Source organism: Alosa sapidissima, chromosome 13, assembly GCF_018492685.1.
Source record: "Alosa sapidissima isolate fAloSap1 chromosome 13, fAloSap1.pri, whole genome shotgun sequence".
Classification (NCBI taxonomy): domain Eukaryota; kingdom Metazoa; phylum Chordata; class Actinopteri; order Clupeiformes; family Clupeidae; genus Alosa; species Alosa sapidissima.
Window position 1 is genome coordinate 33,555,990 of NC_055969.1, and position 12,970 is coordinate 33,568,959.

At 38.8% G+C, this 12,970-nt stretch overlaps 1 protein-coding gene across 1 annotated transcript; it reads right to left on the minus strand.

The window, feature by feature from the left end:
* Positions 1-2,458: 2,458 nt before the first annotated feature.
* On the minus strand, positions 2,459-5,597 carry LOC121680836 (hemagglutinin/amebocyte aggregation factor-like). Its single transcript, XM_042060383.1, has 5 exons — positions 5,328-5,597; positions 5,141-5,219; positions 4,674-4,862; positions 4,302-4,454; positions 2,459-2,553 (listed from the first exon to the last, which is right to left on the minus strand). The coding sequence occupies exons 1-5, from the start codon at positions 5,443-5,445 to the stop codon at positions 2,511-2,513; spliced, it is 582 nt and encodes a 193-aa protein (XP_041916317.1). The 5' UTR covers positions 5,446-5,597; the 3' UTR covers positions 2,459-2,510.
* Between the last annotated feature and the right edge of the window lie 7,373 nt (positions 5,598-12,970).

A 12,970-nucleotide genomic window follows, 5' to 3' on the forward strand; every position in this document is an offset into this window, starting at 1 on the left:
GAGCTGCGTGAATTTTATTACAACTTTTCGCCACGATATGACAGTTTAAGTCCACTTGATACTGTAAGGCGTAAGCCATTGATTTCCAAAGGAGATTTTATTTGTGTCGCCAGCATAGCCTATTGACAATTTATGTTGTAAATAGGCCTACCTTATAAGCATACCTGTAGCTTAGGGAAGCTAACAGCTTTCTATTAGGATCTAGTTTGTTAGTTACAGTTTTGTCATAACTCCCTGATGCATTTTTGCATTTAGAATAGCCAGAGCGTGGATATCTCAATCGGAAAATTAAACAATATCGGGTGAACCCAGCCTGATCTGCCCGCTATTTATTTTTTGATTTCTTAAAAGATTGAGCTTGGTCTGGTGAAAGCCAGACTAGCCATGGACCTCAGTTACACACTGCAAGGGAACATGAATCAGCCTATATTTGCACGAACAATAACGGACAACAGCTCTTCAACTTTGGCCCGTTAAAATGTGTATGAACAGTCTAGCGACGCATATTTCATCAAGGCCCATTTGGACATGTCAGTTATTTGCACCACTGGTTAGATGTAAAACAGCATTTCGTTTCAGACTAGCCTACTGTTACTTAATTTGTGCATTAACAATAACGTTTCAGACTACTTACTTAATTTGTGCATTGACAATAAAGTAGGCTATTACATGAACTAAAGATGACTAAAATCTTATGTAGAAGAAGAAACATTCACAAAAAATCCATCCATCCAAAAATGACCTTTGTTTTTGATAGCTGTTGAAAACGGCATGGAACTGACAGAGATGTTTTTGTTTATAAATAAAATAAATAAATAAATAAATAACATTATGCTGATACCTTTTGCTTTTCCCAAATACAATGTAGCTTACAGGTGTAAGTGACCTTTCATCAATCCAGTTGCAATGGATGAACTGTGATGAACTGCCCTACTTGTGATTGTTTAGAGAGTTTAAAGGTTTAATAACAATGCTACATCTTCTTTGGCTATTCTACAATCTATTCACCTTTTCAGCACCAGTAGGCTACTTTCTGTGCAGCTGCACACACACACTCAGGCATGCCAAACAAGCATACACAAAAGTTTCAAGAGTGGGGGATGGAGTAAAATATGGAGACAAATTGAAGTGTGATTCATTTTCGCGGAACGGATGTACAGGACTGAGCGGCGGTCATATTTTGTACCGCTATGCGGTACATCTAGTTTGGTAACACTTTCTATGAAGGTTGTATTTATAACGCCCTATGAATGCATTCATAATGTTTTATAAGGTGTCTATAGCATTGTAATGCTCATTATTACCATCTATATGTATTCACAAGTCTTCATAACCAACTTCATGATGCATTATGACAGCTAATTATGAATGATTATCATTGTAATCTGAATAATGCATAAATATGTCAAGATCTGCCTACTCACTTGTCAGTTTTATGATGCATCATAACTGCTTCTCTCTGCTAAATGCATAGTGATGCATAAAGTTTTGGAGTTTTCATAGAGTCATAGAGTTTTGACTTCTACTGTAGTCCTATATATCTATAGCTATAAGTATATGTAATAAAGTTATAATAATTTATACATCTCCCTACAGCACACAGTAATAAACAGCTATGCAATATCATAAGTGTTATTTGTCAGCTCTAAGTAAAGTGACAAGAATATGACCCTATTATGAACACATACAAGTTTACAGAGTAATTAAAGGGTGCAATGAACTAAGGACCGAGTCTAGCATCTTTACCCCATATGCACACTATTATAAATTACTACTGTATGTTAATGTCATAGGTGTTATTTGTCAGCTTTAGGTAAAGTAGAGCAAATGAGGTGTTGTTATAAATAGATATAAGGTTATTATAAACAAATATGAGGCACAATGAAATGAGAGCTTGGACAGTAAAGACAAAAGGAATGCATTTAGTTCATCTTTTTTTATTTAAACCAACACACATATCAATGCTCTGAGCACATTACACAAACACTATGAGACAGGCAAAAAAGTGGCACGGCATGGTCCTATATTGATGGGTGATGTATAAATTATTATAACTTTATTACATATACTTATAGCTATAGATATATAGGACTACAGTAGAAGTCAAAACGATCTTTATGCATCACTATACGCATTTAGCAAAGCAAAGTAGTTATGATGCATCATAAAACTGACAAGTGAGTAGGCAGATCTTGACATATTTATAATTCATTATTCAGATTAAAATGATAATCATTCATAATTAGCTCATGAAGTTGGTTATGACGACTTGCATTCATCTATTCTTGTGTATTTATTGTGGACTATTTATTGTTGAAAGTATGTGGTGTATGTCTTTGCCTTACCACAAATGAAGTTACCTCATTGAGCAACCTATTTTGAATTAAAGTTGAATTTGTGTGTTATAAAGTCACTCATTTGATTTTGAATTATGGAACAGAACAACAGCAAAGACATGTTTAATGCAGAACTAGCTAAAAGTCTTTATTTTCTCAGAATGAAGGAAGGCACTAGCAGCCGCTAGAACAGATCAAAAACTGCCAGCGTCTATCCCTGAAAACACAAACAAAAAAAGAAAATTAGACACAGTTTGCATTCACATTGTTCAATACATTTTATCCATGGACATTCAGCCTATTAAAAAATAACTTGAATGATCATCGGTGGAAAACGTGACACAAGGCTTTTTCTTCTCTTACACTTAATAAAGTCATGAACTTTTCGCCATGCGCTCCACTTTAAAAACTATTACGCCCCTGACCAAGAAAAACCTGGGGCTGGTTTCCGAAGCCTTCTTAAAGGGACACCAGGCAACGTTTTCGTGTTAATTAATCATCTTCGTAAGTCGGTATATGGTTAAATGACTCATTACAGGGCGAATGAAGACTCTCTCGCCCACTCCTACTGCCTGTAGGAAGAATATCCCGCTTGCAAGTTCAGTGTATCGTACCCACCGACCTTCAGTCTTACAAAGTCTCAGACATCGCAAGAAGCAGGATCAGTTTACATCCTGCATCCACAGCACAGAGGCAGGCTAACGAAACGCTAGCGATTGTTGCAAACATGTGTATAATGGCAGACTCAGACCCGGCAAAGAAGCAGCGAAAACCCTTGACGGAAGATGCAAAGAAAAGGAAAAGAGCTTCAGACCGAGCGAGGGCTCGCACACGTATCGACACATACAGGCACTAGGGGTAGTTTTGTAGAGAAAAAGCATCCTTTAACGCTACGTAAAACGTAACCTCTACCTTAGCTCTATCTAATCATTTTCACGCATTTCCCGAAAGGTACTTTGCTATGAATGTCTTTCGTACATCGTTCGTTGGCAGCCTAAGAGTGGTCTGGAGCACCCTTAGAACTCTCTTAGCTGTTTAGGCTCTCAACGTTAGTCGCTGCCACTGTAGCCTACAGCAATCTTTAGAAATCTTTGTTGTGCATACAACTCATATGGTACAATATCACTGTTTTGGTTCGCCAGTGATATTATGTAAGTAGGCTAAGGCTCTTCTACAATGTTTAATGTGGGGGATTGCTTTCATGTTTAATGAAAAAGCCTCCTGAATTAAAGAGGCTGCTGGTCAATCAGCTGTGATTTAAAAAAAAAACTAAAAAAAGGCCTAAGTTCTTTGAGTCATGAAGGATGGCGTAACGAGTAAAAGGTGTTAGGAGGTTATAGCTGGTCATGCCGACAGATTGCGGATCGCTTCCCCCTACAGACCTTGTAAAAACTTAATTAATTAAGGGTTATTTCATTTCTAATTTTTATTATCAAATGCTATTAATAATTTCATCCATGTTGAAGTAGCATGAATGTTAGGCCTGCTGGAGGCGATATTTGAGCAATGTTTTTTTGTGTGTGCAAAGAACACACTATCCAATCAATCCATGTCAACCAATTCAGCACCTTCAGGGTGGACAGTGCCTTGTATGTCGGACGTAAGGAGCTTTTGGTAAGAAGACTCTTAAGGGACATTTCGGGAACCAAGAACATAAAGGTAAACAACTTTGGTGAGGTTTAGCCTACCTTTGGCGTCTTTGTAGCTCGCTAAGAGTGAACGTTATTGGGAAACCGGCCCCTAGTCTATAGCAAAAGTCGCATAAAGCACAGCTGAAGATGCACTGTCAAGAAATGTAAGTAGCCCTTAGCAACCAGTCCCAAACAACTCCTCTGCTATCACGCTGAATGTGGACTGGACATACCCTACATTAAATGTCTGTAAGCTTTGCGCCTCTGACCATCCAATTCTGATCACCACGACAGGGCCCTATTTCTTCTTACAGGTAATAGATAAAGTACTCACTCATGCTTGTTCTCATGGTAGCTGGAGGCCCCAACTAGGTAATAACCTGAGGGAACAATATAATCCAGGGGACCATCAAAATTGTTCTGATAACTAGTCCAAGAGCAGCTACCAGTGCAGTAGCCACCTCCTCCACAGCACGTGAAAGACCATCTGTCAGAATAAACATAAACAATTAATTATTCACCAGTATACACATCTTTGTGGTTCTGCGTTATTTGCTGCTTAACTTCACTTCAGCAATAACTTACTAAATCTTGATCTAGCAAATCAGAAATACAGTATACACCGATGGTCAAACGTGGTGTAAAAGTTCAACTGGGATCAGAAGTTTAGAAATTAAAGTATATATTAGAATTTATTTTTAAGTACCTTCTGTCCTCATGATGATTGTCATGATAACTGCCAATCTCTGTAATCACTTTGTGATAAGGGCACTGGAAGTTTAGATCGTCATCAAAACCATTCACATCATAGTAATTTAAACAGCCTGAGACAGATGTCAAAGTGTATTTGCACGAAAAATTCCAAAGCCGGTCTTCATGTTCATTCTTGTGTTGACTGTAAAGAGAGAGGAACTGAACTGAACAGACCAATAAACACACTTGAACACACAACCATTTAAAATCATATAGACTTCATCAATCAGTTCTCCACAGTATCAAACCTATGACCAAACCTTTTACAAAAATGTCTGTACTGTACATCAGAAACAGAATAACTTTGTTGGTTCTTTTGATTATAAGCTATATGATGTTTTGAGTATGCCTAATTTAAGCAAAGATCAACAGGGTTTGTGTACTGGATAGTGAAGACAATCAGCAAACCACATTTATTACCTAATGATGTGATAAATGGACTGGCCGGTGGGACAGGCAAAATGAAAACGCTCATCGTAAGAATTCACCCAGCGCAAATCTGTATTTCAAACAAATAATGAATTTTACAAATGTCCTAAATTAATTATTGCAACAAAGCTGTACCTGAAATCTGAGATATTTAAAAAGGTCACTCTATTATGCTTACCTTTGGCCTTAACCAGGACAGAGGCGAGAAGCAAAAAGAGGAGATGAACCTTCTTCATGGCTGCACCGAGATTGTTGTAGTGTATCAACAACTTCTTCATGGGCCTTTTATAGGTCATGCAGTCACATTGCACTGCAATATCATTTGGAACTCTGCAGGTGTTTATCTGAGTCAGTATTTACTTAATGATTAAACCTGTATTAACCTGTATCGATGTATTCTTATCATACTGTGGTGGATTTCTATGACTTAACGGATGCATGTATGGTTTTTATAAACTTTAATATTACTGCAATTATTATGAGACTTCAAGGCCTGTACACATCTTAAACAGACCAGACCAGCAGTCAAGGAGTGGGGTGAGGGAGTTCACAGTGACACCTGGCTGGATGGTCGAGGGGGTGAAGGAGTTCACAGTGACACCTGGCTGGATGGTCGAGGTGAAGGAGTTCACAGTGAACTAGATGGTCGAGAGCGAGAGGATGATGTAATTGGATGATGTAATGGTGGTAACAGCAAGGCCAAGTAACAGGTGGCAAGATAAGAAGCCCTGTTACAACTGGAAAAAAACAGAATCTGGGAAAAAACCCAGAAGGAGACAGTTTTGCATATAATTTATGCATGAGACAATGGGTTCCACCAATAGTTGTAACCTTGGTGGATGCTGATAGGCCAACAGGTGTCTTTCGAGGGTGGCGAGAGGGCCCAACCCCAAGGTTAAGGAGTATAAAAGATAGGTCGCAGCCACCTGTTAGTCAGATCTCATCGGGGGCGCCAGCTGATGACATCTCACATCACCCTATTGCTTGACACCTGGTCTGGACATCGTTTAGGCTGGACTATCACTGCAATACGGTGAATAAAGATCAACAGTCTTCAGAGATCTCCCGTCTGCATTGTCTCCTTCGGACGCTTTGTTCCAGGGTGCTAATTAGTAAGTAGTTAAGTGATAAATTGTTCAGTGGATTCGGAAGTGGACCGGTTTTTCCACGACAATACCTTCACCCCATATGCTCTGCTTTCATATGAGCCTATTTTCAAAGAAACCACAGACGCAACCAGAAAAATGAATAGCCTACCTGTAAATGAAAGATGAAAATATAAAACAATTGTATGGCCGTCTGATGTTTGTGAATTATGGGCCTCATTTTATCATAACACACTGATGATAATTGTGCAGGTTTACACACTTTTAAGCTAAATTTTAAAAATGCCAAGTCACTTTTTACATCTACTTTAAATCGTTAAGTGATGAAGTTTCATACATTTAGTAACTAGGCTATTTTACGACGGAGTATTAGGGCCACACGTGAAGAAAATAAATATTTTTGCCATGGCAAAATTAAACTCGACGTGTTGAATTTAAAGTCGACATGTCGACATTAAACTCGACATTTCGAGAATAAAGTTGAAATATCATATAGGCCTATCTACTTTAATCTCGACGTGTCGACTTTAAAGTCGACATGCCGACATTAAACTCGAAATACAGTTTAAACATAGCCTACAGTTTAAGCTATGTAGCCTACACTAACACACAATATGTGACATGAATAGGCCTAATAGGCTTCAAATAAGTGTTATTTCAGATAGATTGCAGATATTCAGATAGATTGCGTCTTGTCTGTTAACTAGGTAGGCTACTCATTGCCGTAATCGTGAAGTGCTGTATCTCGCTGTTATGGAATACCATGCACTATGCCATTTATATAGCTAGAATAATACATGTAGGCCTATCCAATGATATAATGTTTCTATACAAAATGTTATTTCAGTCTGTTTTACGTAAGGCCACCGCACATCCAAATAACTGCCCTTCATGACCCACAGGCCGTCACTCTCCATAGGTTAACATGGCAAAACTAATTTTTCTAAAACTGCTTTTCCATGTATCACCTGCAAAAATATATAAAGGCTAACACAGATATGTACAGTATAGACCTAAGTATATATACTCTTTTGATCCCGTGAGGGAATATGTGTGCATGTACTTTATTTATGCACTATGTGTGCATGCGCATGTAGAATACATGGTTGCCTGTTCGGGAGGACAGCTTCATTCGTCCCTCCAGCAATAGGCCGTTTTGCATCCATTACAAACAAACAAGCAATGTGAAAGTCTAGGATTGGGGAGAGCACTTAGTATGCCTAGTCTAGTGCAAGCATGAAGTTGAACCTTTAGATACAATAAATAAACCGCTAATTAAGTTTACTTAGTACTTGATAAGGACCTAACAGTTAAGTATTTGGCTGAGCAATGGAGGTTAATATGTTCTATGTTTTGTCCACATGATATAGGCCTATGTCTAATCATTGTTGCACTTGAAGAAAACTGGAATGTTTCATTCGTCCTCCCTTTCAATCGTCCGGAGCGGTCGTTCTCTCTAACTTTAATCTCAAAATGTTGAGTTTAATATCGAGATTAAAGTCGACATGATATTTCAACTTTATTCTCGAAATGTCGAGTTTAATGTCGACATGGCGACTTTAAAGTCGACACGTCGAGATTAAAGTCGACATTACATTTCAACTGTATTCTCAAAACATTGATGTTTAATGTCGACATGTCGAGTGGAATCTCGTCATGGCAAAAATATTTTGCACCACTAATACTCCGTCGTACTATTTTCCCCTTGGGTCTCCTCAAGTAAACTGTTATTGAAATTTAATTAGTTTTAACAATTAACTATGTTATTGTTTTGGAGTTGCCTTATTAGACATTCTCTGGTATTAAGTTAGTGAAACTTGTAAATCTTGTGACCAAACTTATAAAGCTGGTAATAGGACTGAATGTTCAGAACCTTCCAGACCACACCTGAGAAGTAACAGAAATGATGGAACAGGATCCTGTACATCTAACATCAAAGCTATGTGCAAAGTAGTCTATTTCTTGTAAAAATTGATTTTTTTCTGCATATTTTGCTAGTATAGAGTCTAAGGAACAAGATTTTTTTTGTCTTAAAATTTTCACGATCCATTTTCACACTTAAACGTCCCACATACTCGACGCACCCGGCCTGTAGCGCGACAGTGTGACGTCACAGAAGCGCCGTAATCATTTATACTCGCGTGCGGTGGTTGCGACACTAGTTGCAATATTCTCCTGAACAGAGAGGTGTTGCTGTTGTGAAAAGATTAACGCTAACTACGTTACACAGCAGAAGAAGCTGCAGTAAGAAACACTAGTAGCTAGCTTCTGTGATGATGGTGCTTCAGACTTTGGTTGCTACTATTCACAACTACCACCATCATTATCATCTAGTTTCCAAGGTGTGCGCACAGGTAGATAGATAGATTGATATAGATAGATACTTTAGTCATCCCGAGGGAAATTTTAATAATTTAAACAGTTTAGTTAGCTGGCTAGCTAGCTAAAGCTGGCTGAGTTTGTGTAATTTCCTGAAGTGGAAAGAGATTTTGTTCAGGCCTTAATAGATATCCTTTGTTTGAAAATAAATTGTTTCTATTCTTTCCTCTTTATTCCATGTGTTGCAACTCTCGCTAGTAACTTTGTTAACTTATCCAGCAAACTATTAAAAAGTCACGACTGTAACTAAACACTGCAACTCTCGCTTACCCTCGAACTAGTCCATCTTCCTGTTTCCACCTTGTCGCGCTCGTCTGAAAAAAAAATTAGTGGTGCGCTACCTCGCGCTACCTGGCTAAAATCCTGGCACGCCAGCAAGATCTACGTCATTTTGACGTCACGTTGTCGCACTACCGGTCGGTGCGTCGAGTATGTAGAATGCTTTAGATGACATCATCATTTATATAATGCATAATTAAGACTGGGACTACTATCACTTGGGAGTCAAATGTGAGAAAACATTGGTAAAGAGGGTATTCTGCCTAATTTTTGGGTGCTGATTCTGAATATCATATTTACTTAGCTGATTTCTTAGTTTTAAACCTGCTAATTTAGCCTAGAAATCTAGACGCGCCCCTAGCGGCAGCCAGGGCTAGTCTAGCAACTCTCCGTTGGCTTGTGAGCTCCAGAAATCGAAACTCAATCAGGCCAATGAAATCATGTATAGAGTCGTTAGGTGGGCTTAACATAATGATTGATGGCAGAGTTGCAACGGTTTGGCTTGAATTCCCTGCTACTTGTAAACAAATAAGATGGATGTTGCTGCTGGCGAACAGTGTGACACGAGTTAAGCTTTTATTAATTTGGCAAACGTTTGAACTAGCCAACTAGCTCCGCTGGTGGGAAACGCATGGGACTCATAGCGCTGCCACTGTCCTATTGCGTGCAGAGGGAATTTGAAAGACAACTGATTATCCCGCCCCTCGGACTGAGCACTGCGAACGGTGAGTGCCCAGACCCTACATTTTAATGTGGGTCTGGCTCGTCAGGCTACTGCTAATTAGCATTTGCGGCCTAAAACTGGCCTCCATAGGTAACATAGAACGGGTGAATAGGGTAAAAATTTTAACTCCTTGATATTCTTATGAAACTTTACTAGTTGATTATTTATGATAATATTTTTTTGCATTACAAGTTTTCTGAAAATATATTTCAAATAGTTTATGCATGTAATTTGACAGTATCTCATTAATTATGCACTAATTTGCATACATTTCAATTACAGACATCTGAATATTGGATAGTTAACATTGAATGTAGTCCATATCGTTTCTCCCGTATTGTATTTGCCAAATTCGACAACAGTCTACATTTCAAATCATAGCCTACTTCCAGGTGCGGGGAACATATTTTTGACCAGGGGTGCTGAATAACACAATAATCATGGATCTCCGACGATTTCTCTCCCAGCTTCGAATTTAGACAGCTAAATACGCCATTTCAGCGTCGTGTATGAGTAGGTCTAAGAGTGAGAAGTTTTATAATGCCCTGGGCAGCCACATTCCACTGCAACTATACGCAGCACTTGCCACTCCGACTCATCAATAAAAACTGCACGCGCACACACCAGACCCATTAGAAGCGCACTTGACTTTACATCATTAACCTATTTCAGACTATTTCTTAGGCTACCATAATTTGAAACGTAGGCTGCTTAGAGCGCGCGCACGCACGAGAGAGAGACAGAGAGTTCCAGGGTTGGGCATGTTATTGTTTGCATTTCCTATTTAGTATAAGAAAGTTATTAGGAAATCCTAAAGGCAACAAGGTAGGGGCGTCAGAACGAGTTTCAAAGTGCAGCCCAAAATCGCGTGCGCTGTATTTTCTCTTTCTTGCCCAAACAAAATGTGTGCAAATAGCCTGCGTACTTCTGCTTCATAAAGTTGAACAAACGCATGTGGTAATTTTATAGATAAATAGAAATAGCCTACTGCCATGCAGTTTATGGGGTAGGCCAACTTGGAGTGAACTTTCACACGGGAGATTCTTTCTCTAGTCGTAGCTGAGCAGAGTTGGTTGTAACGTGTCATTAATCACGTTACAGTTCCTACAGTGTGCGAGCAAAGATATTCAGAATTCGGGTGGCAAGAATATTGGCAAAAAAATAAGGCTGTATATGGCGGTTTTATGCGTTCACTAAACAAAGCTTATGGAAATTAAACACCAAATTTCCATCAAAAAGCTTGTTGTAAAAGGCATACCTTCTTAGATTTAAGAACTAGGTTCACTAGCTCTGTGTGTTATGAGTCCCATAGAACAACACTGCCATCTACTGGATTAGAAGTGTCTTGTTGTCTAGTCCAGTGGTTCTCAAACTGGGGGTCGGGACCCCAGGGGGGTCGCCAAAAATATTGGAGGGGTCGCAAAATGATTTTCATCCCTGGATTAAATAAATTTTTGCAAAGGTTGCCATTGACATAATGCCTTTGATGTTGACATAGCCTACCTATGAGACATGTTCTGCCTCTGCTTCCAATGCCCATCTCACAACATTTCAAAACCAAATTCCGCCGGTTAGAGAGAAGGGGGTTGCTAGACTTGGCCCATGTTTTCTGGGGGGTCGCGAGACTTGGCCCATGTTTTCTGGGGGGGTCGCGAGACTTGGCCCATGTTTTCTGGGGGGTCGCCAGGCAAAAAGTTTAAAAAACACTGGTCTAGTCTACTTGTGGATCTGGGTGGCAACAAAACTAGATGCGTGCGCAGCCGTGAGGCAGACGCTTTGTGGCCGTCCATAATGTTATAAACTTAACCTAAATAGTCGACTGCTGTAAGCTACAATCAGATTTTTTTGTATACCCCTGTTGTCTCAATGATAATAACATCTCATTTCAGACTATATTTCAAAGTTTGCCGTTCATTTGCATTATTAATATAACATCGTATTTTGACATTTTTGGCGAAGACATGCATTCCGTTAGGGATATTGAACATATTTAACATTCTCTAACCATCGTGATTTCGAATTGGTGCAGTTTTCAGCACAAAAACTCATTTTATTCTTTTGCTCTTTTGCATTGCTCTATGCTGTTCTATGGTGCTTTCTGCCTCTTGGTTGCGCACGCATGTTTTCGTGACGTTGCATAGAAATCCATGTATAAAGAACCAGTGAAATAAACATTGTGAAACTGACCATTTAGAACACAGAAAAAAGTTGTTAAATACTGATATTAGCTAGTAAAAGTGTCTAGAAGCCTTAGTTATCGTGAACAGACTTTTACACTTTTGTTTTCCTTTGGATAAGTTTAAGAATCTCTGGTGAGTACAACAGGAGGGAAATTGCTTGCTAGCCTGCCATGTTAGTTTGATTCAAAACGAAAAGATAAGCTATCCTAATGATTGAATACTATGTGCATTTTATGTTCCTTTGCTATTTCTGTTATGTCCTTGACAATTTAAAAAACCAGTCGGAGATATTTGATATGATTTTCTTTGCTAATCTACTGTTTACCGTTTTTCTAATCTGCTGCAATTTAGAACGCCATTTTGTTGCCACAAAATAAAAATCGGCCGCCACACATAAATATTCTATGTTTAATTTAATTTAAATTAAATATAAGATCAAATCATTGCATTGCCATTGAGCTGCACTTTTTACGTACGCAGCCTTTCCTTGTCCCGCCCTGCTCTCTCTCGTAGTGCGCTGCCCCTCTGCATGTGCATTTAACAAAATATTCACGATTGTTGAAGGATTGTTGTTGCCACATAGAAGCATTGCATAGAAGACGTCTGGCTAAATTGCTATTAAATCCGCTTAGCATCGTGACCATGCTGCGCAAATTTGTTCAACACTGCTGCATTGAAGTTAACTCTGCTAAGATCTTATCACAGCATAGTAGGCTACATTGAAGAGACTAAGCTAAGTTATGCAATCAAGCAGTATCTCAAAGCTAACGTTAGACGTTACTGTTTAGAAAAGTTTAGATGTCGAATTTAGCATGCTTAGCCTACTTACAGCTGCTTGTCAATTTCGTTGAAGGGCTCATTTTATTGACTCTGACACTGAATGTTTGCAAAATCCCGATGTAAATGGAAAAGTGTTTTCCAAAATTCAAAAGTGCTTGTCCCAAGGAGAAGTAAGAACCTTTATTTTAACTAGGGCTATGTAGAAAACGTTATGAATTGCATCCACACATCAGCAGCCTTTAAACTGTGTTACAATTGCAATTTGCAGGTTCCCTCACGAACGTCTAAAGTGACAGGCACAAATTGTCCAATATTTTGCCACTATTGGTCTAAAATCTTTTTCATTTGTTTAATTATACTCCATATGTAATTT